At 45.4% G+C, this 25,145-nt stretch overlaps 1 protein-coding gene across 3 annotated transcripts in view; it reads right to left on the minus strand.

The window, feature by feature from the left end:
* macrod2 (mono-ADP ribosylhydrolase 2) overlaps positions 1 to 25,145 on the minus strand; it is a 486,386-nt gene that overhangs the window by 10,000 nt on the left and 451,241 nt on the right. For 2 of the 3 annotated variants that reach the window (XM_035531409.1, XM_035531410.1), the window contains 6 exons: positions 16,678 to 16,731; positions 16,236 to 16,277; positions 15,011 to 15,079; positions 11,735 to 11,824; positions 10,154 to 10,225; positions 3,620 to 3,688 (listed from right to left, as the gene is read on the minus strand). In XM_035531409.1, the coding sequence (XP_035387302.1) occupies positions 3,620 to 3,688; positions 10,154 to 10,225; positions 11,735 to 11,824; positions 15,011 to 15,079; positions 16,236 to 16,277; positions 16,678 to 16,731 (396 nt within the window). The remainder of the gene's footprint in view (positions 1 to 3,619; positions 3,689 to 10,153; positions 10,226 to 11,734; positions 11,825 to 15,010; positions 15,080 to 16,235; positions 16,278 to 16,677; positions 16,732 to 25,145) is intronic. The other variant, XM_035531411.1, reaches the window with a different exon arrangement.

The raw sequence follows: 25,145 nt of genomic DNA on the forward strand, positions 1-25,145 counted from the left end.
CCCGACCCGTAGCCTCAGTCAACTCAGCTGACCCCACCCACCGTAAGAGGAAGTGAAGTCCACGAGGGCTGTCAAGTGCTGCATCAGTCAGCCAGAAGCGCACTAGAGCAGCGTCTGTCACTTAAAGGCCACTTTCTGTGAATATTCACTCTCAAGTCTTTACTAAAAATAACCCACCTAGGGTTCTTCACTGTGTCTCTGCATCTGGGTCTCTCTCGGTGTGTGTGATGTTCCACCAGTGCACCCCTATATTTCTTCAGCTGAGAGTGGCTTTGATAAGATAATACGATGATACGGAGCAAAATTCTATGACACACAGGTTTAACGTACTCTGTATAATGTAGAGTGAGTGTAAGCTTTAGGCTATGGCTAAGAGCTCAAAGGCACGCTACAACTTGGCTACTTCATTGGGTACACTTATGAGGCTGGAGACTGTGATGTTTTGGTACGTCGTCATTTTCCCCGAGTATCGGAGCTCGTCCATGAACCGCCCCATTTGTGCTCTGCACTAAGCAGCTTCCTGAAGCCAAGTATCAAAGACAAAGCAGAAACCAGAAACCAGACCCCCACCCCCCACCCCGCCCCCTCGCGACTACCCACCGAGGGCCGTGGCTTGGCATGGCTGAACTGATGAAACATGACAGGCCAGCCCAGGGAAGCCTCTCAGACGCGACTTCGGGGGTTAATCGAAAAGCGCTCCACTACGACGAACGGGTGATGCAGGCCTCCGGGGTCAAAATGCGCACACGCGCGGATCCATCAGAGGCCTATCGAACGAAGCCGCTCGATATCTTGGCGCGCCAGCAAGATGCGGCATTTAACCCCTCGCTGGATACAAAACGTACATCTGCTGGCGTTCCTCTGAACAGTAGTTTCAGCACGAGCGCACGTTTTCATGTTTTACGTTCAGGTCAGCAAAGTTAACCTTTGTGACTGTTTAAACCAGTCCCAACTTCTATATGATGCATGTAACGCATACAAGACACGTAACACATGCCCTGTCAGCGCAGATAGATTAGCGAATTGAGTAAACAGGAGTGACAGCTTCAATCGCTGAGACTCACTTTAAAGCACAGTGGGATTTTCTATTTAGAACGTGATTTAGAAAGTGATTTAGAAAAGGCCAGAGAGAGTGACAACCTCTTGCTGAAGGCTGGAAACCAAAAATCAAAAGAAATAAATGCTAATTCTGAGATGCAGTCGATGGTGCTGATGCTTCAACCCTTATTAAACCCCCCATTCCCAGAGCCAACCGTATTCATGTGAAATGCTTCCAGGCGGACTTCAAGAAAGAGCCAGGCCACTGGAGTTAATGAAGTGGTAACCATGAAGAGCAAACCCTTATTTTCATGTGTAAATATTCAGGAGTCGTAGGACCTGGAGTAGTAATAGTTCCAATGAACGAACCCACCACTCTTGAAGAGAAGCATCTGGGAGACTCTTGATTATGCAGGAGACTTTTTTAAATCCCATTTTCTCTTTTCTTTGGACAATTGAAGCCAATTAAAACCTACCGAACTAAGAAGCAATCGAGATTTTTTTCCTTATTGGGCGGTGGTGGGGGGGTGGGGTGTTGAGTGGTGTAAATACTGCAGCAGACAGGCGCATCCTCTTTAGACTTCTCTTCAGTGGAAAGCTGACTGACCTCCTTGTCTACAGGTCGCCTTTGTCACCACAGGCAATGTGGAGAGCAGCGGCGAGAAAGAGGTATAGAGAGGAAGAAATGGAGAGGAAGACGGAGACGGAGAGGGAGTTGGAGCGGGTAAACCTACAGAGCAAAAAGCAGCCCTGCACTGTGGGGAGCATTTACATAACCTTACAAGACCCGCCTGGCTCAGCTGGCATTGTAAGCCGAGCTACTTCAGCGGGGCTCTTGGCCCATCTGAAAAGCGAAGAGAGCTTCCAGTCAAACGCGGGTGGCCAGGGCATTGTTAGGAAAGCACAAAGCCCTTTAAGTAGGACAACAAGCGAACACGGGGTCACCTGGTTTCAGGGTTACACCGAATGCACTGAGATGCTAGAGAAGGAGCATGTAGCAGTTTGTACATAGCATCATTAAAGGCAGGGGAAACTCCATATAAAACTCACATCCCTTACAAAATAAAGAGCTGGCTTGTTGGTTCATTTGATATAGGATCAAAATAGGAAAATACATAATGTGAGATTAATGTAATATAAAGGTTAAACGAAACACCCTTTTGTAGTCTTCACACTCATGCTTTCTGAGGGGAAAATGCCACAATTTGCAGGTTAAAACAAACTTGTGTTTGTGAGGACAAAGGGATAAAAAAGTGGGAGCTTGAAAGAAAGGGCAGAGCCAAAGAGACAGAGTCAAAGAGGGAGTCACAGAGAGAACAGAGTCAAAGAGAGAGTCAGAGTCAAAGAGGGAGTCACAGAGAAAGCAGAGTCAAAGAGAGAGAGTCAAAGAGGGACTCACAGAGAGAAGAGAGTCAAAGAGAGTGTCAGGGTCAAAGAGGTAGTCACAGAGAAAGCAAAGTCAAAGAGAGAGTCAGAGTCAAAGAGGGACTCACAGAGAGAGCAGAGTCAAAGAGTCAGAGTCAAAGAGGGACTCACAGAGAGAAGAGAGTCAAAGAGAGTGTCAGGGTCAAAGAGGGAGTCAGAGAGTAGAGAGTCAAAGAGAGAGTCAGAGTCAAAGAGAGCAGAAAGTCAAAGAGAGAGTCAGAGTCAAAGAGGGACTCAGAGCAGAGTCAAAGTACAAGTCAGAGAGACAGAGAGTGAAGTGAAAGAGAATGACAGAGGAAGCAACAGCATAGATGTGAAGGAGACCAAGTTTTGGCATGACCTAAATACCTCCTAAACCCATGTCGGAGGCAGCTAGGCCTAGCACTCAGTGAATTACTTAGCATAATCAGAGGTCTGTGCTTATACCTGAACTCTGTGAAAGCTCCCAGATCTACAAGGCCCACACTGTCTGAGAGATCATGCATTTAAAGAGAGAAATGTCACACTGGATAATGCAGGAAAAACAAAATGCAAATTGGGGTTTGCTGAGAAAACCTTTAAAGCTGGTGGACCATGGTCAGGGCATAGAAAACAAGGGGAAATGCCAGGTGAAAGAAATTGACCAAAAGTGTTACTTTATAGCCAAGCTGTCAAGAATCACAGTCTGGGAGGAAGCTGGCACTCTAAAAGAAAACAGTCTGTTTCGAGATTCGCTGAATACGCCCTTCCAGTAGCTCAGCTGCGTTTTATAGCGGGGGACTGAATTGTTATAACGAGAGTTCCGATCAGCTGTGCGGGTATTCTCGGCCAAGTCTCGGCCCATTTACGTCTGGACCCCTCTCACCCTCTCTCTCCCCACATACACGTTATTATCAGGGCAAGAAAAAGACTGAAATCTGAATAAAAAGCTGATGGAAACGGGGCCGACACAGTGCTCCAGTCGGCAGTGACTGATGAGGGAGGTTCCGCAGGGTGTTATAGGGCAGTCGTTGGGAAACAGTGCTGCGCTTTACCCCGCTGAGCCAATCCGCGCTCGCTCACAGGCATGTGGGGTCACAGGCGGCCCCGGGGAAAGCCCTAGCTCAGAAAAATGCCTGGCGAACCGTACTGTACTGGGTGAAAGAGCCCAGCGTCGGCGACGGCGGTGTAGACTCACCCTCTACCTCCATAGACTCCATTCCACCTTGGCTCTCATTGTCCTGGAGGCCCACACACTTAGCGCCATCTGTGGCGAGACAAACACACACACAAAGACAGAGTGGATGTAAAACTCAGCGTAAAATAAAAAGAAAAAATATAATGAACCCTCCAAAACACAACATTGCATTGTGGGTATTATCACTGGGCTTGATGGAAAAAAAAAAAAGAGAGAGAAAGATATAATCCGGCACGCCGAAACCCGCTCTACCTGTAAACAAACACAGCGCCTGCCTTACGAACTGCTGCTTTCTTTTGTCTGAGTGTATTCACGTGTGCACCGAACACTTCGAATGTGCCGAACCTCTGTCTGACAGGGCAGCAGGAAGGATATGGTGCTGATCAAAAGCTCAACTTCAAAGCTGCTCTCAGAGAAACAGGTTCCTTCCAGCTTATTTGAGCGAGAGCTGTCTCGTCTGCACCCCCCCGGCGGCTTTGATGCTAACTGAGCCACATGGCCCCCGGGTGACTCTGTAATGGACGGAACACACAATGGCGGCTCAGTCCCTTCTCAGAGCACAAATGACCACAGCAGCCTGTGTGTTTGAAGTCTAATGTCCATCAGCAGCAGACAGACGCGCTCCATTATTGTAGGTGGAGAGGGAGCGTGTTCATCACGACCATGTTCAGCAGGAAGTCCACACAATGCACGCTGGGTCATTTTATTAGAAAAGGCATCACTTTTGATAGTCAACCCTTCATTAAAAATTCTTTTTTTCGAGAGCTTCCTGCTATATTAACTAGATTGCTCATTATTAAGGGAGCGTTTTATATTCCTGGTGTCTCACAAAAGCATTTCTTGATTAAGTTTCACTTCTGCGTTAGGTATAGATGCTGGCCAGCTGAGGAATGAGCACACTTCCCCATTATTTCATAGGTTTCCGCACTCCCCACAGCCGGTCATGTTTCACCAAGACGCTGCACAAAGGTTCCCGCGTACGTGCTTAAAAACTCAGCCAACTCTTGCCTCTGGAGAGCCACTGTGAGTCAAACACACTCCAGGTTCCGAGTCGCGGCGAGTCGTACAGAATCACAAACGGAGGGCTTACGGTCACCACTGCCGCCGCTCGTCAGCATCCTGCTGCGGCACGCAAACACGGTCGAGGGGAGGGGGCTGGCGCCTTAGACGGCCAATCAGAAAGAACCCTCCCGGGATGAATGAAGAAGGCACTTCAGCGCCGCACAAAGAGCAGGTCAAGATGAGGGGATGCCGGGCTGAATAGCTAAGCAGGGAGCAGGCTGGGTAAACATGCTGTTTTGACACAGATCTCCAGCAACCAGATCCCAGAGAGGGAGATGAACGCATGCAAAGCACAACTGTCATCATTTCATCCAGGGAAATAAAACCAGCAGAAGGGAACGATGAGGAAGCCTGCAGACCGGAAGCACATAGACACCGTGAGGACTGGGAAGCCATAGCCACAGGCTCTGCTCCCGCTACGCTGACCTGTGTTTTCTCATTTACCATAAGGCCGAAAGCAATATAGAGCAATAATATCAAAACAGTAGACGAGCACAGGATTTTTATCATATGTACATCTATATCCTGTGAACAGTCACACCATGGACTTACGAGCCAATATAAAAACAAACCCTGCTGGTGCAAAGCTTCGTGTGCTTAATATTGGTGTTTGCGTAACTCCGTCTTGTCTCGCCCGGCTCCCGCACGCTTGCAAAACACTTTTGGCAAAATTGACTCACAGAAACAGCCTTCCAGCAGCACCAAAACTCCAGCCAGCAAGGGACCGAGGAAAGACTTGGCACGCACCCGTTTCAAGGCCTTTAAAATAGATAAGGTGGTAAAGTATCTGCTAGGTTTTTGTTCTTCTGGTTGGCTTTCAAAGTGATACAAATGCAGAATAAAAGACAGTATAAACAAGAGGAGAGAATGCGACGCTTAAAGATTAATTGTTATGAAAAAGAGCCGACAAAATTTTGCTCACCGCACAAGTGCTCCTTACTCATGTGCTTTTTCTGTGCGTTGGCCATTTTGCCGAACTTGCTGTGCCGTGCTGGCTATAGATCAGCGTCATGGCTGTGGAACACCAAGTGTACTGCTGTCTCTTCTTTTTTGCTTTTTCTGCAGCCAGGTGCAACAGCCAAGGCCACAGAGACATGTATCAAAATTAGGCTACATGCAAGGGCTTCTCAATTTGGGCATTCGATGATAAATCAGCAGACAGCCCTTCCCCCAATCCCCCAAGTCCGTTTACAGAGTTAGCATCACCTGGACAGCTGCGGAATTCGCTTAAGATTTAAAAAAATTAATTGTACACCCAATTCACTGGAGGCCCATGGACATCCCTTTTTTAATAAATAACAAAAATGAAATCAACACGGTTTATTTTCTACACGAACATGATGCCCAGCAGTGACTTTTAAAAAATATTTTAGTTTTTTAAATTTGATATTAGTCAAAAGCATAAACGCAGGAATGTCAAGTCTCTGAGAAATACCTGGATGTGGAATACAGAAAAGGTCTTGCAGAAACGCTGTGCCTGACAGAACAGTGTCACAACTCCCATTATGAGCTGGCAAAGTTTGTCAAAGTTTTTTGATGTATTCAATAATAACTACAACAAATGTAAAATTAGCCTCAATCTCCACAGTGGTGTGTGGGGTGGAAAGCAATCTTCTATTGTCAGAAACCTTTTCTCCAGAGTACAAAAATGAGGCCTCCATCACCAGATTCAAAATCCCTTATTAACACTCAGAATAAAAAGGTCAAAAGCTAGCAATGTAGTGTTACTCCAGATGAGACAGAAATGAACTTTAATCAAAATGATGGCAAGAGATAAGTGTGAAATAAACAAACAAACAAAAACCACTCTAAGTGTGAATTAAAGTAGACACGGTGTCACAGCGTGGTCATGTCTGTCTCTGCTCTCTGCCCTCATCTTTCCGGTATAAACAGCCATTAAGCACACCAAACAACTTTAATGGCACATATTCAACCTCTTCTGGTGTAAAAGAACACGCTTGCAGATTCATGGGACGAGGCTTCATGTTGCGGGAGGACTTTCTGGCTGAGTTAATCTCCTTAATCCAGTCAAGCGGTCGAGGAGAATGGAAAAAGAACCTCCTTCAAAACAATCAGGGACTGAAATGGCTGGCAAAGCCTCTTAAGAGTTTAGTGACGTCATGGGTCACAGGCCAGATGTGTTGCAACCATAGACACTGCACGCTTTACTTGTGCTTTAGTATACTACTTTAATATATGTTTAGATTTAAATATCTTTTGATCACTGGACCACAAACCAATTATTATTCTAGAGTTGTACTAAAGAAAAATACGTAGAAGAAATCAGGCATTGCCTTATGTTCATGTTTAGCCTCAGCTGTTAACAGATTTACAGTCATGATATATAAAGCGCAATGATAACCTTAGTAAAAAGTTAAAAATAGGGATACCCAAGAGCCCCAAACCTCAGGCAGAAAAAAAAGACAAATAAACAAATAAATAAGTCAACAAACACTTAAATAAACAATAAATGTGCCTTCCTGTCTGAGACTGAGAGGAGTCTTGAGATTTGTGCAGGATGCCTCAGACTTTCTGCTGGAAAAGAAAATATCTAGTGACTTCGGTAAATCTTCATCACGACTACAGCAGACAAACAGAACGATCAGTAAAAACGGTCAAGACCGACGAAGAGAGGGAGAGAGTAGACGAATGAAACCTTTCCAAGCACTTATTCTGGCCCCAAGGCATACAAACGGCTGTGCAGGTAAGCCTGTGTGTCTCTGAGTGTGTGTGTGTGTGTGTGTGTGTGTGTGTCGACATGTCTCTGAATGTGTGTGTGTTGTTCCAATAGGGTAACATAGTACATCCCTGATGTGAGTATCCCTGCACTAAAGGATTTTTACTCATGACACATGAAGTCTCACAACATCAAGCCTAACCCAAGATTTCAGCAATGAGTACCCACTGCAGTTTGCATACCGCCACAACCGCTCCACTGATGATGCAATTGCACATCTGCGTCACCACACTGACCCACCTGGACAAAGGGAGGGGTGATTATGTTAAAATGCAGTTTGTCGACTACAGCTCAGCATTTAACACTATCATCCCCTCCCTACTCACTACTAAGTTGGAGGATCTAGGACTGCATTCATCCCTGGGTGACTGGATCTCCAACTTCCTAACAGACAGACCACAATCAGTACGGGTGGGCAACTGTGTCTCATCCAGCCTCACCCTCAGCACTGGAGCTCCTCACGGTTGTGTCCTAAGCCCCCTGCTCTACTCAATGTACAGCTACGACTGCGTGGCCACTTCCAGCTTTACCACCATCATCAAGTTTGCTGACGATACCGTCATCATGGGCCTGATCTCTGGCAACGACGAGAGGGCCTACCTGGAGGAGATTAAACACCTGGAGAACTGGTGCCAGGAAAATAATCTCCTGAACGTCAGCAAGACAAAGGAGCTGATTGTGGACTGTAGCAGGAAGCAGGAGCGGCACTACCAACCCGTGAGGATCAATGGAACCACGGTGGAGAGAGTAGACAGTTTCAGGTACCTTGGAGTTCACATCTCGCAGGACCTGTCCTGGTCCCGCCATACCAACTCCCTGGCAAAGAAGGCTTGTCAGCATCTTTACCACCTCAGACGCCTAAGAGACTTCAGACTGCCCTCCAAGGTACTGCGGAACTTCTACACCTGCACTACTGAGAGCATCCTCACGGGGAACATCACAGCCTGGTTTGGGAACAGCACCAAGCAGGACAGACAAGCATTCCAGAGGGTGGTGCGTTCAGCAGAACGCATCATTCATACAGAACTTCCTGACCTGCAGACCATCTACTACAAGCAGTGCCAGACCAAGGCCAGGAGGATTGTGAAGGACCCCACCCATCCCAACAATAAGATCTTCTCTTTGTTGAGGTCAGGGAGGCGCTTTCGCTCCCTGAAGACCAACACAGAGAGACTGAAGAGGAGCTTCTTCTCGCAGGCCATTCGGGCCTTGAATCAGGGCAACTGATAAACTGTGGGGACTCTCAATAACATCATAACAAACTGTAAAAAATTGTAAAATTGTAAAAATTGTAAATTGTAATTTTATTGTATATGTGCATATCCTTACAATCCCTTTCCAATTAATATTTATTTGGACAATATTTATTCATTAATGCGCATCCGTTTCCCTAATCCGCATATTTTATGTATCTCTCCTCGGCTACGGGCAGAGCAGTCACCAGAGGCATTTCACTGTCAGTTATATTGTGTATGACTATGTATGTGACAAATAAACTTTGAACTTTGAGAGTGTCCTCCATTGACGATAAAACTCAAATAAACTCAAATAAAAAGCAGGATACGTCACAGTTAAAAATATAGCAGATGACAGAGTTCTCAATTCTATGTGCACTGCAGGCGACACAGACAGCTAGCGCAGGACGCAGGACGCCAAGCCAAAGGTGAGCCAGGGAACTGTGTCAGGATACTAGACCTGACGTGTGTGGGCGAGTGTGGCACCTTTAGGCCAGGCCTACACCCTGACGAACTGCTCCACCTCACCTACACCCTGACGAACTGCTCCACCTCACCTACACCCTGAGGGGCTGCTCCACCTCACCTACACCCTGAGGGGCTGCTCCACCTCACCTACACCCTGACGAACTGCTCCACCTCACCTACACCCTGAGGGGCTGCTCCACCTCACCTACACCCTGACGAACTGCTCCACCTCACCTACACCCTGAGGGGCTGCTCCACCTCACCTACACCCTGAGGGGCTGCTCCACCTCACATACACCCTGAGGGGCTGCTCCACCTCACCTACACCCTGAGGGGCTGCTCCACCTCACCTACACCCTGAGGGGCTGCTCCACCTCACATACACCCTGAGGGGCTGCTCCACCCTTGTTTCCCTCACTTTCTCACAGCAAAACTACATCTATTTACATGTGGTTGCAGGCCAAACAGGCTTGGTGCACACTGAAAATTTCCTTAAAGCAATTTATAAATGCTTTAAGGAAACACTTTGATTAATGCAACTTTAATCTAAGCCCCTTAATCAGGTTGTCATTCACATTAAGGTCAGAGTCACAAAAACAGATTTAAACAGATCTTTCAATTTACTGGAGCACATCTACAGTTTAGATTTCCACATTTCAGTGTTTCACCATTTAATCCCATGAAAGTAGGGTGAGCAGTGCACATACTGAAAAAAATATTTGCATTAGTAAAAACACATGTAAACAACTTAATTTGCATAATCAGTGTAAACTAATTATTATGCAAATGTAGGGAAGGTATAGGCTATATGTCTGACAATGATCAATTGTGTGTATTTATAAATCTGTTATCAGTCTAAAGCTTTAACCCATATCTCTTATTTGATTTATTTTTTGTATACCAGCAAACTCTAAAGATGACCCACAGCCGGTGGACGTGGTTTGTATCCGGCTGGCTTTTGGACCTGGGTGAATGTCTGGCAGTCTTACAGAGACCCATGTGGCTGGCCTGACGCAGTGGTATTGCCCCTACCTCTCTCTTGCTCCGTCTGTGCCTGATCTGCATGAGCAGCCGGTATCTTCTCCTCGGTACACGTCTCCCTCTCTGGCCCCACGAGAGGAAGACATATTAAGGAATTAAAAGAATTTAAAAAAAACCTCCCCCTCCTCCATTCTAACTTACTTAGTTCTCCAACTGTTTTATTCATAATTCAAACAGGCCAACACCCCAACAGTCCGTGCCTTTTTTATGATCCTATTCAAAACCGGCCGCTTCAAATTGGATAGCCAGCAGGCGATGAGATTACAGTTATCATTTTTAATAATGGCGCAGAGAGACAAATTTGAGCCTGGCTCCAGAATGGAGAGAGGATATCTCTGCCTTAGTGTGAATCCTCTGTTGGAGAACACGTACGCCTTCAGCACTTATACACACACACACACACACACACACACACACACACACACACACACACACACACACACACACACACACACAGTGAGTGCTACTGGCTACCCTGTAGCAGCGTAAGCAGCGTAAGAGGTGACTCTTCCATAGCAAATGGTAATGAATGTTGAGTTACTACTGATGAGTGTTGGGTTAGTTCTAATTAATGTTGGGTTAGTACTGATGAGGATTGGGTTAGTACTGATGAATGTGGGGTTAGTAATAATGCACATTGGGTTAGTACAGATGAGTGTTGGGTTAGTACTGATGAATGTTAGGTTAGTAATAATGAATGTTATGTATGCAACATGCATCAGCAACTGGAATATTTATGAGTGGAAATATTGTTTGCTTTGTGAGAATAAAGCACTGTATGAGGACCTTGAGCTAAGAGTGTGTGAGAAGACCAGTATTGTAGAATTATATAAATGAGCAATCTAGCTTTTCAGAGTCAACAGTGAAAAATGTGATACATTTTGGGTTAGTTTTGATAAATTTTGGGTTAGTACTGATGAGTGTTGGATTCGTTCTGATGAATGTTGGGTTAGTAATAATGAATGTTGGGTTACTACTGATGAATGTTGGGTTAGTAATAATGAATGTTGGGTTATTACTGATGAGTGTTGGGTTAGTACTGATGAATGTTGGGTTAGTTTTGATGACTGGTTAGTACCGATGAGTGTTGGGTTAGTAATAATGAATGTTGGGTTAGTACTGATGAATGATGGGTTACTACTGGTGAGTGTTGGGTTAGTACAGGTGAATGTTGGGTTAGTAACGATGAATGTTGGGTTAGTACCAGCGAGTGTTGGGGTAGCACCGGTGAGTGTTGGGTTAGTACAGGCGAGCAATGGGTTAGTACAGACCAGTGTTGGGGTAGTACCGGCGAGTGTTGGGGTAGTACCGGCCAGTGTTGGGGTAGTACTGGTGAGTGTGGGGTGAGTACTGGTGAGTGTGGGGTGAATACTGGTGAGTGTGGGGTGAGTACTGGTGAGTGTGGGGTGAGGATTGGTGAGTGTGGGGTGAGTACTAGTGAGTGTGGGGTGAGTATTGTTGAGTGTGGGGTGAGTACTGGTGAGTGGGGTGAGTACTGGTGAGTGTGGGGTGAGTACTGGTGAGTGTGGGGTGAGTACTGGTGCTTTACTCTAAGATGAGCAGAGAGCTTACCAGCACCATCCTCTGAATCCTCCTTCTTCTCCCCCTGTCTCTCTTTGTCTTCCTCGGGTTTACTCTCTCCAGCTGATCTCTCAGCCTCCACTTAAAGAGACACACGCGCACACACACACACACACACACACACACACACACACACACACACACACACACACACACACACGCACACGCACGCACACACACACACACACACACACAGTTAGATGTATCTAGACACTCACAATCCATCTCCTTTTCACTGTTGACTCTGAAAAGCTAGATTGCTCATTTATATAATTCTACAATACTGCTCTTCTCACACACTCTTAGCTCAAGGTCCTCATACAGTCCTTTATTCTCACAAAGCAAACAATATTTCCACTCATAAATATTCCAGTTGCTGATAATTAATTTACAGTCCACTGCCCTTTCATTTTTCCTTTGGAATAAAGAATAATGTTTGCCGGCAGACTGAGTTCACACCTATTCTTTAAGTCCCTCTTTCTCCCGTGCTTCTGACTCCGGGGCAGCTGGTTAGGAGAGGCATGCCTTTCCTCCCGGAGAGCTGGCCGGGGCTTTATTGATCCGGGAGCAGCCGTGTGAGAGGTAAAGGGCAGTGGGCAGATGGAAGCTGTGTGCCCCAGGAATAGGTAAGAGGGGCATTTTTTTTCTTTGTTGTTTTGTTTTGTTTTTGTAGGCATGGCCCCCCTAATGTGAGAGACTTGGGTGAGCACTCTAGTGTGACTGTTTGCCGTCTTAAAAAAGCAAGCGTGACTTGGGCCTCAATTTGACATGACCCGCCTCCTCCTGCCTGATAGCTGCATGCTGAGACTTTGTGTGTGTGTGTGTGTGTGTCTGCTCCTTAGTAAAGTGAAGATTTAATTTAACTTGCATTAAAGGAGAATCGTTCACGGGTTGCTCAGTGTGTCAGGCTCTACGCTATTGGTCCTGTCTATCCAGCCGAAGCTCTGGGTCCTTTCAGTGCTTGCTGTTCTGCTTCTGTGTGGACGACATCTAGTGTGACTGGTGTGTATTCATCTAGTGTGACTAGTGTGTAGCCACCTAGTGCCTGTGTGTAGCCATCTAGTGTGACTAGTGTGTCGCCATCTAGTGTGACTAGTGTGTAACCATCTAGTGTGACTAGTGTGTAACCATCTAGTGTGACTAGTGTGACTAGTGTGTACTCATCTAGTGTGACTAGTGTGACTAGTGTGACTAGTGTGTACTCATCTAGTGTGACTAGTGTGACTAGTGTGTACTCATCTAGTGTGACTACTGTGTAACCATCTAGTGTGACTAGTGTGTAACCATCTAGTGTGACTAGTGTGTACTCATCTAGTGTGACTAGTGTGACTAGTGTGTACTCATCTAGTGTGACTAGTGTGTACTCATCTAGTGTGACTTGTGTGTAACCATCTGATTTGACTAATGTGCATGTGATGGCTGTAGAACAGAATAACCAAGTTCCTTTCACAACAATTCACAGTCAATTCATGCACGTTTTCATTACAATTAATTCAAGCACATGTCCACTACAGAGTGTTAATTCACGCACATGTTCAAATGGAATGGAATGTGCACGTTTCCCTCTTTCTGGCCTGTATTCAGTAGAAGCCTCACACACATCTGACTAGGACCACCTGCACTCCGGCCCAACTGTGGGCCGGTAGCTGAACATTTGTCCAGTATGGACGACAGCAGCTGCTGAGCTACAGACTGCAGGGCTCACAGCCACACACAGCATGGCCGCACGCTTCAAGCGTTCGGCCAGAACACGGCAAAATTCCAGGTGCACATTATTCAAAGTGCCACGGAATGCTCTGATGGGGTTAATCTCTTGTTGACACCTTATATATTAAAATGGACGTGCGAACACAGATAAGAGAGCTGACAAGCTGCAGGGGCTTGGCGAGCAAGTACTGTTTTAAGGAAGAAACAACTGTTTTAGGCTAATCTACTGTAATGTATGGTACTGTAATCTACCGTACTGTAATGCACTGTAATGCACTGTACTGTAATGTACAGTAATGTACTGTACTGTAATGCACTGTAATGTACTGTACTGTAATGCACTGTAATGTATTGTAATGCACTGTAATGTACTGTACTGTAATGCACTGTAATGTATTGTAATGTACTGTAATCTACCGTACTGTAATGTACAGTAATGTATTGTAATGTACTGTAATGTACTGTACTGTAATGCACTGTAATGTATTGTAATGTACTGTAATCTACCGTACTGTAATGTACAGTAATGTATTGTAATGTACTGTAATGCACTGTAATGTATTGTAATGTACTGTAATCTACCGTACTGTAATGTACAGTAATGTATTGTAATGTACTGTAATGTACTGTACTGTAATGCACTGTAATGTAAGGCCTTTAATTGGTTTTGGATTAGGAACACTTATCTCCTGCTTTACTGCTATTGCCACATCCACCACTACAGACACACTCTCTCTCTTTCTCTTTCTCGCCCTCACACACACACACACACCACTCACACACTCTCTGTCTCTCTCTCTCGCTCCTGCACACAGTCATTACTCACGCATACACACAAACTCACACACATTATATACACCCACACACACATTGCACACACACACACACACACACATTTTCTTTCTCTCTAAAGTTGAACGTGGAATGGGGAGGCAGCATTCATAGTTACAGTGTATACCTGCGCTTGCTCAGTGTTTTATACAACTACTGCAAAAAGCCTGCACAGAGAGCGTGGCGCTAATAACGCGTGTGGTCACGGGGTCGTTTCCCAGGGAGCAAACACACCGTTGCACTGATAAACATGTAGGTTGCACTCGATGACAGCAAATGCCATAGATGTAGTCCACAAGAGTTCCCATTCTTTTATGAACGCCCTATGAACCTTGGACATCACCTGGTCAACCTCATTCACCTCTAATTTTCTGTGGATTTGTACATTAACTGACTGAATTTTTCTTCATTTTTCCAAAATGTCCCCTGGCCTAATTGGCTGTAAAGTGTCTGGTCATTATACATAAAATATTTATGACAGTTTCTCTGCATATTTCTGAATTCAGGCCTATGAGTTGAATCCCTACGACTCATCATTCTACTAGTGATTGTTGAAATATGACTTTCGAACAGTGGAAATACATTGAGAATGCACTCAAAAAACACATGTATGTAAATAGATTCTGAATTAAACACTGATGTATAGCGACAGTAACGCTTAATAAAAGTACTGGGAAAGAGACAAATTTGATTGATGGCTGACAAGAGCTGGCAGTGTGCAATAGTTACCTGGATCATTTTTTTCTGCAGGTATTTCCTTCTTTTCCTTAGAGTTTTCATCACCTGGAACGTCATTTTCTGGAAAAAAATGGGGGAAATGCCATAAGAAATTTGAGAATATCTCAGTAACTCAGAAGAGTTCCTCTCGTTGCACAGCTCTGCGTTAAGCTAGACAGCTGCCACTCATGGCCAACTGGAAACAGTTTTTATGAGAGGTTGTTTCCCATAGTACCCATAAAGCTGTACTCCAGCATGACACACAGGACATGCATTTCTCGACACACACACAAACACATGCACATATGGACACAGGACATAAAGGACATAAATCTCTCTTTCTTCACTAGGTTCTTACAATGCGAGCAGATCGTATAGTGCATCAGCACTGTTTCTGAGTCCTGATGTTCAGTCTCCATTTTTCACACACACACACACACACACACAAATATACACACGGTCACACACATACACAAGTAAAATATTCACACAATCGCACACAAACAGAAACATGCACACATGCACACACAGACACACACACTTACACAACACGTACACATGCACATGGACAAGCATGAAAATCAAGACAGAATCTAAACTGCTAAACTGAGCTTGGGCGTAGACCAGCGCACATTTAGACCAGAGCGCATGACAACACAGACCGCCTCCTCCGAGGGGTGGGGCCAATGAAGACGAAGCCTTCAACGCAAGGGAAAAAAACAAAAAAACAAAACAAAACAAAAAAAAAAAACAAGCAAAAAACCAGAAGGTAAAAAGTATTTAAGCATGCGTGTGTAGCTAGCAGCTGCGGGCTGGTAGAGACACTGAGGGCGGAGTCAGCGAGGGAGAACCGCGAGGGCGGAGTCAGCGAGGGAGAACCGCAGAGCTCGTGAGCTCCTCTACCCTCTGGGTTTCATGCTAATGGTTCCCTCCCATAAATCAAGTGCCCTGAGGAATCGAAGGTCCCGATACTCAGAGAGTGCGTGTGCGTGTGTGCTAAAACACATGTGACAGAGTGAGGTGTCTCATTGAACAGACATTCGTACTACGTTGCGCCTCTATGCTTTCGTTAGTAATGACTGTGTCTGACAAGCTCGCTGTAATCAGATGTGTCCAAGGACAACACAGCTGATCCAAACCGAGTCCAACCCCAAGCGGGAGCTTTTCCAGCCCTGTCTGGAGTATCGGCTCACACGCGCTCAAATCTTGTACACATTAGAGAATATCACAGTAGTACCTGGTGTCTGGTTTGGTGTGTCAACGTCTTCCATATCCTCATCTGGATTCGAAAAAGGACAAGAAGAGACGCACATTCTGTTTCATCAGTCATTCAGCAGGGAACTGTCACCAAAACACAGTTCTTATTTCCTTCTTATTAGAGCTCAGCGTCTCATCAGTGTGTGGGTAATCCCACAGTAGAACTGCATGGATCATTGTCTACTGCGGCCTGAAATTAAAAACCCAAACGTGAAGGAGGGATGTCGTCTCTTTATATACCCAGGCGTTTAACCCTGCCAGTGTGTACTCTGTGATAATTATGAGGTTGTTCTGTAGGGAGATGAAGTTTGCAAATCGCTCCGGAACCGGCGGTGGACTGGTGACCCCAGCTGGGGCTGGAGCCGGTGCAGGGATGACACGGGCGCAGGTGCGTGAGCCGTGCGGCCGTGCGGCGAGCTTACCTGCGGCACCCTGGCTCAGCTTCTCCATGTCCTCACAGGTCGGCTGCTCATCACCTGCAAAAGAGGAAAAAAAAAAAAAAAAACTGGGTTGGAGTTAAAAGTCAAGTGACTGCAAATAAAATCACCAAGATTAGCGTTCGGTTGCACTAATCATCTTCGCGGCTGATGTTTGCGACCTGCGCACGAAGCCGGGCATCCACTCCGCTCACACGCCTGCCTGAAGGCCTGCAGTGATGTCCTCTTCAGCTCTGGGGTTTCTGGTGCTCAGCGGTCTGGTTTATTAAGACTTTGTTTGTTGTTAGGGCCCGAAAAGCTCCAGATTTCCTTAATCGGTGTGTGTATTGGGCCCTTGTCCTGCTGGTCCGGTGCGCGCCGAGGCATCTGGCTGGATGTGGGAAGTGAAGATGCTTCCATGCACTTCAGAGTTCCTCCTGCTGTTGCCGCCTTCATCGCCGACGTCATCAGTAAGAGCACGCGTCCGCGCGTCTTCATCGCTGATGTCACCAGTGAAAGCACGTGCCCGTGAGTCTGCCTGGTTGCAGTGGTGACTGGGGCCCCCGCCTCTCCTCCTCTGACACTGTCCTGTCCTCCGTCAGCCTGGAGCAGCACAACCCTGGTGTCCTCCATCACAGGTCTCACAGACTTTATCCTTATCCACCTGTGAACCGATGTCTCTGCTCCTCGGCCTCTCGAGCGCTTTTGGCCGGGAGCCTCTGAGCGATTCTTGTTGTTTGGCCGTGGTTTGGCCTGGATGTGCAATGTGAACATATCTCATGAGATAACAGCAACGAGCACCACGTCCAAACGCCAGACCTGGCGAAGCCTTGGCATTTACTCTCCTTGGCATGTGTAATGTGATTTGTACGTGCTGTGATTTGTAGCAAGTCGGGTCGGGATACTGGGTCATGATATATGATTATATTGCGTCAAATATGTTTGAAAATTGCTTTTCCAGCCAAAGAGGACCAGTGTGGGGAGCTGAGCTGTTGCTAAATAATTCCAGAAAGTCTTATGTTAATGAGCGTTAAAATTCAGAGATCGGACTGCCTTCCAGAATTATGTCAGTTAACGCTACAGCGAGTTCCTTTCACAAGATGATTTGGCAGTATCAGGACTATTGTACACTGTCTGTCGTGCTGACTGCTCACCGCAGAGATCTCGCAGACGGCATATCTGACAGTCTACTGGCTTTGATTGCATGATCGTCCGTTTCCGTTTCTGTTTCAACAAGACTGGTAGCTAATGATCCCCCATAACTCTACAGTTCTCTGGGGGTAGTTTCTACACCAAAAGCCTGCACTGTTGTTATGCAGGTGCTAAGGTTACCAGAACAGTTAAGATAATCGAAATGGTCAATTTCCCTTGAACGCGCCAGCTCAGCTGTGTGGTACTATAAAGGCAAGAGAGTTTCAGCTAAATTACCTATAACTGACAAATCATAATGTTACATAGACTGCACTTCTCCCTGGGGCTTAGCATACAGCTGTCAGGATGTTTGCTCGAGCGGGCTAATTTAAAACAGAAAAATAAATAAATAAATCAAGTATTATGCTGGAAACACAATATGGTTATTCGGCGCGGGGGACATCTGGAAAGCTACAGACAGAGCGGGATGATGACAAACGTGTCCCCGGTCCCCCGTCCACGTCCCCGTCCACCGCATGGTCTCTGTGTCCATGGTAACCGGCTATGAAGGGCTTGGCTCAGCTCGGACGCAGAGCCTCTCTCTGTTTAGCAGTGAAGTCCTGGCGCTCAGCCGGAGGTGTCTCGTCTCGTCAGAGGCGAGAGGATAAGACAGCAGCGCAGACTGACGCACGTACAGCCTGTGATCTAGATTAGCAACGAGAGGGCTTCTCTTCCACTTGTGCTCCCCACGCCTGCTTCTTCTCTTTCAAATGATCTGTCTATCACTTTCTCTCTTCACCTACTTATTAATACTTGCTCTCTCTTTCTCTCTGTAGAGATGACATTTAGGACAAATTGAGAAAATGGGAGCCGTGACACCAATAAGCCTACCTACTTGGCAGTGGCTATTGTGTAATTGCATAATTGCCTTTTTTTACAAGCCTGAAAGAGGACCCGAATGCTTTTCCATGACACGCTCTCGGAACATTTAAAAATGGCAGACCTTATTAAAGGAAAGCCGCATGGTTTTTCCCCTCAGCCCTTTGCTTCAGGACCGGTTCTGTCAATCAAATTCTGAATGACACTCACTGGATGTTAAACTCGTCAATCAATCGCGGTCATCCAATAACACGTTCCACCATGAAAGTTAATAGATACTTATTCAATTTGACGGTAGGGACTGTACAGCTGCAATATCACAGGAGTATGACCTGGTGACCTTTAATACATTTAAAGCCTGCGGGTGAACAGGAACCACTAAACAGGATTACTCTTCTCACACACACACACACACACACACACACACACACACGCACACACACTCACACTCACACTCACACGCAAGCACATAAGCACACAAGCACACAAGCCTCATAAGATCCACTCAGAATGATTTACTTTTAAGCCAAGATTTAGTTTGGCTTCTCCTAAACGCCTTTAAAGGTTCTTTATGAGAATCTGATTTTTTAAAATTTCCTTAGTAAAGGAAATCAAAAGGACCCCGGACATTCTCCTCTTCCAAAAATAAAGTGACTATTTGTGTTCTAAAGCAAATGTTTTTTGAACTCAGTCATTGACGCGAGGTCCTCTGACATTTCTAGAACAAAAAGCCCCTGGACAAGCTTACCTACAGTCCATGATCAACTGATTATTATGAATACTGTATTCATGGCTAAAAAGCCAAAAATGCAGATTTTTACCAGCAGATGGCAGCAGTGTAACAGAGTTCGCACACCGTCTTGCACACGCAGTGCAGTCACCGAAATGCACGCACACCCATTTACAAAGCACACCCATTTTACACCCCCTAGATCTGGTGGAGCTAATCGTGGAACAACGCGAGGACGGCTCTCCCACGCAGCACCAGAGCACTCCCACGGCCAGGCACACTCATCTGACCACAGCGTGGAGAAACGCCAGCACCGGGAAAGAGTCAGGAGATGGAAAAGAGGAAGAAAAGGGGGAATGAGAGTGTTGAGAGTGTTCAGCAGCTTTAGCACCGAAGCGTGCTCACTTTTACCATACAGTGGGTGTGGCTGTGGGTGTGTCGGCGAGAGCTCAAAGCGTCATGTGGAGAGGAACCTTCAGATCCTCTAGACCTCTCTGCCAACTTGGAAAATACAAACTCTGTTTCAAGCTGTGCAAAACTATGAGCTTGGCTACATTTAAGTTCCCCACCCTCAGCAGAGTCGTGCACACGCCTGCCCCCCCCTGCATACACGCATTAGTGCTGCTTCTGAGCCCCGCATTTTTCTCCCACAGTTAAAGCCCGCCCCCCCCCCTCTCTCTCTCTCTCTCTCTCTCTCTCTCTCTCTCTCTCTCTCTCTCTCTCTCTCTCTCTCTCAGCACACGCCCCTCTTCTCTTTGGCTGCTGAGTACACAGTTAACAGACTGACCTTAAGCTCCGTGTCTTGATCTGCTTGTGTACCCAGACACCTCTTAATCCCTCAAATGCCAGATCGTACACAAATGGTACGGCAGCCGTCCCACCGGGCCATTCCGCCGGTCTCCTGTCCTCCGCTGCCACGCGTTTTAGAACTGCCAGCAATCTCTCCATTTCTCGCTCTCTTTCTCCTTCTCTCTCTCCTCCCCAATCCTTCCTGCGATTGCCAGATTGTCTTGGATTACATCATGAGGCATCTATTCCAGCTCGCGGTCTGATCTCGACTCTGGGACAGGCATCGCATTTGCTGCTAAACTGTAAACGCTGCGTGTTATCCATCAGTGCTTACACGCAGCACCTTCTAAAAGTATTATATCAAATACATCAGATCAAACAGCTCCTAGGATATTAAATCAAACAGCTTATTTAGAGTTTGGAATTCTGCAATTCATCCTTGATGGAATATATGTTGTAAGACTTGTCCAACTACCCATATATATTTCTGTATAATTAAATAAGGCATAATTCATGCGTTTGCTCCTTTGTTACTCATTTATTAGGCCACGTGGAGACATTTTCTTTACAACATGTTGTGGTACACAAATTTAAGTCTCTGCACCTGTTTCAGTATTTCCTGCATGGCCAAACATGGCCACGTGTGACAGGACGTCATCACGGCTGCCTCTAAAGTCTGTGTGACTGTATATTAATTTTTCAGAATCGTGCACGCTCACAGGCTTGTCTCGAGTGTCCAGGCTCGATTTGGGGTTAGTGACTGTCAAAGCAGAAGGCAGTAATGTAAATGTGTCAGTGAGCTACAGGCTTGATGGTGTAATTGTGTATGGGCGAGATAGTCCCTCAGTGCAGCAGATTTGTAGTGCCCTTGTCAATCTCTTCATCCTCACTTAAACGTGCTAGTGGAGACAACAAAATAGCAGTTTTGGACTTCACTGTGCCAGCTTGTACCATCACTCCATCTGTTCATTTACCCCGTGTAAACCTGCAGCGCACTGCTGGTAACCTAGATCCGCCCCTGTGCCTCGATGCGGACAGGAAGTTGGTCTGAAGCCAGTCGGAATTTTCTCGTATAATACAGACACGTGATTCTTCAGGCTGGAGAGCAGGTCTCCCTAGAGAGGGCAAACGTAATGTTTCTCTGTCATTAGCAGCATGGCTAAAAGCCTTTCGGGTTTGACCCCGGGTAAAGAGCAACCCCTCGGGGATACACGAAGCAGCCCATCGGCTGAGCCGCATGTCGGCTACATTTACATTTATAGCATTTAGCAGATGCTCTCCGTAGAGAAAAACATACAGGAGTGTTCTGTAGAGAGTGGCATACAGGAGTGCGCTGTAGAGAGTGGCATACAGGAGTGCTCTGCAGAGAGTCCTTATGTTAGTTATGTTGTCCTTATGCTAGTGTCCTTAGACTCAACTAGTCTGGTGTCCTTAGACTCAACTAGCACTGAGTCTAAGGACACCAGTCCATTTTTATATATATATATATATATATATATATATATATATATATATATATATATATATATATATATATATATATATATATATATATATATTATTATGCCCAGGTCACAATAAAGTCTGCCTGAATTTTCTCACCCAGATGATCAATAAGAGTGGGAGCAGGCTCCAGATTCAGGAGCAGAACTACCATCAGCTGGAATCAAATTGTGGAGTCAAAACATTTTTAGATTATTTGGCTAGCAGCCCAAACGATTTGGGTTGAAGTCCCAAATAAAGGAAGACTGGCCGGTTAGACTCCCACCAGGAATCTGGACTTGGTGATAGGAATGCATGAAAAAGAATGGAGGTATGTATCCTGAGCTTGAGGGAGCCCGGGGGAGGTTGCATTGTGGTGTCTGGGTAAAATGCTATGTGTGTTTGTTTTGAAGTTAAGAATTTGACATAATGTGGTACTTTTTTGTTGTTGATTAAGAAACCGGTGTATGGAATGTGAGGTTGACGGTCAGCTGTTCTAAGTAATATAACAGACTTAAGGGCGCCGAAGATCCGGTTACTGGTGGAACGTGGGAGTGAGTATCTCCTGAGATGTGACCATCACTGTCTGTATGAGTGTATGAGTACACATGCGCGTGTCCAAGGGTGTGTGAGAGGATGTGTGTGGGGGTTAAAATAACAGTGATGGAACCTCCGATCTGTGTCTATGATTATATATTTTCCTCAACACGGCCATCTCCTGTACGTGGATGACATCATGCTGTGCACCAAGATGGGAAGGGACAGTGACCCACTGTTCAACCTGACCGCAATCAGCAACCCTACCAATGGCTGGACAAGACAGGATCGAAGGATGGCACAGAGGCGCTAATCATGGCCGCACAAGATCTAGCACTAAACACTATGTCTCAAAGCAGGCTGTGTTATCACACCAGAGAAGATCCGAGATGCAGCCCGAGCAAAGGAGCCTAGGAGACAAAGCAGCAGGATGCAAGGCGCTGGCAGGGAAACGCACACCGAGAGACGCAACCGAGCGTCAGGGATCATACACAGGAACATAGGCAAGGAATGCGAGCTGGATACCCCCAGGGCCAAATGGGAGGAACCACGGAGAGCGGGGGAGAAGAACGAGGGTGAGATCTCATGCATCCTCCAGGTCCAGACAGATAAACAAGAAGTGACACGCCAACCAGACGTGGTGATAATGAAGAAGATGCAGAAAACAGCACTCGTAACAGATGTGGCAGTCCAAGTGATGGAAACATTCAAAGGACGGAATATGAGCAGTTGGAAAAGTAGCAGCAGCTGAAAGAAGAAACAGAGAAAGTGAAAGGTGAACAGCATATTTCTTTCTTTACTCGCAAGGCTGGTTAATATGTATATAAAGATACCAGGCCTGCCAGCATAGGGCAAAGGGATTCAGCAATGCAGCACTGCTTCACTTTCTCTGAATGCAATGCCACAATTAGATACTCCAGGTAAGCAGCTAATACTTTTAGAATAGAAAAACATCAAGGAATTTACACAGGAAGCTTATTTTCCAAAGAAAAACGCTAAACAAAATGAGAACTTTCCCTTTGACGCATACTTACAGTGGCAGTAGACAAGCTAGTGTCTATCACAGAACGGGCAGATCTGGAGAATGCAGCACTTTTTGATTTTCTTGCAATTTTGCACATTTGTTCACAGCTATATTACCACATATCTGGTGCCAGAATATCGTAGCCTAATTGAACACTACCTCCACAGTGCTAACGCCGAAAATTAACAATTAAGATACATGAATATATGGCTTATGCCCAATTTCTATGTTTACATTATGGTTATACAGCATATTAACATATGCTGTTTCCATTTACAAACTGAATCTTAATTATTATAATTTTTTTATTTCGGTCAGGTGGTCCTCAAGGCATACCAGACGGTGGATATTACTGGCTAAGATCTAGCATTTTTTGGATGTATTTAAAAAAAATCTTTGTTACTTTACCCCATAGCTCAGTCTGTTGGCTTAAGTGCATCCTTATTTGTGTTTATTTCTGGAAATATAGTGGGCCCCAAACAGGTGAGGTTTCTAGGTTGTTGTGATTTGATGTTTTGATTGATTTTTGATTTGATTTTATGTTTGTCCATTTGATTTGATTTGCGTTAGACCATTTCGTATTTTACCCCACTTCAAAAGAAACAGTTAGAGATAACAAAAAAAAAAATACACCCTGAAATAAAGGTCCCCATAATAAACAAATTTAACAATCAACGCTAGATGTAACATAGCAGTCATGGCACTATAACTCAAAACCATTGTACGTCATTCCAATTTTTCAAAGTAAATGATCAAAATACTCAGCATTTTTAAACATTTTAAAATGGTTATCTGCCCATTTTTCTTCTGTCACATAACCACTTCTTGAGACTTCCTGGTAACCGGTTCCACAAAGTTGCGGCTGAACAGATAAAAGCAGCCCTAGCCACGTTACTTTTAAAACAAGGAGGAACAAACCCTGTGGAGCATTTCCTGCTAAAACAACTCTGAACATCTTTCACCTGAAGAAAATCATTTTTAGATTCTGGGGAGCAGCCCCTTGTGTAATCTTATATACACTGCACAGCTCCATATTTCATAACAACATGAGTCCAGGTGAGTTCACATAGGAAGGTTTAAAATAAGCCTAACTCATTTGTTTTGAGAGGTTTGAAAAGCAACGAGCAACAGGATTATCAGCATAAGGACGAAGCAAAGCGCCTGCCAAAGTAACCATTGTTTTCCTATCCAAAAACTTTGCAATTCCGGTGAGAAAATGGATTCTTAACCCTTTCTGTCTGACCCTACGCTGCCATGTAACCAACCAACATACAGCCTAAATAAGTAACTGCATTCTTCAATTCCAGTACAATATCCCCAACAACTGCATTATAACCTGAACATTTTTAACATTTCATACTTGCACTAAACAGAATGGATTCTGTTTTCCAGAAATGAAGTAATGACCTGTTCTCAGACATCCACCTTCTAACTTGCAAAAGTTCTTCACTCAATGTACTCATGTCTTTACGGGAAAATAATAACCATCTGCATACAGAAGTTGTTCACATAAACACAGATTTTAAATAATTTGTATAGTAAAGGAAAAACAGTGACCCTAAAATACTTTTTTGGGGAACCCCATGACTTTTAGAGCTAAGCAAAGACAGAATCCTCCCTTCATCCGCCTTTGAGGACAGAAGGGAGTCCGTGCTATGATTTGAGGACAGAAGGGAGTCCGTGCTATGATTTGAGGACAGAAGGGAGTCCGTGCTATGATTTGAGGACAGAAGGGAGTCCGTGCTATGATTTGAGGACAGAAGGGAGTCCGTGCTATGATTTGAGGACAGAAGGGAGTCCGTGCTATGATTTGAGGACAGAAGGGAGTCTGTGCTATGATTCCTTGCTGCTCAGGCTGCTTCTCTACCTGAGCATACTTCTAGATTGTTCTTTTCCTTCAGT

Source organism: Electrophorus electricus, chromosome 11 (assembly GCF_013358815.1).
Source record: "Electrophorus electricus isolate fEleEle1 chromosome 11, fEleEle1.pri, whole genome shotgun sequence".
In the NCBI taxonomy this organism is placed as follows: Eukaryota; Metazoa; Chordata; class Actinopteri; order Gymnotiformes; family Gymnotidae; genus Electrophorus; species Electrophorus electricus.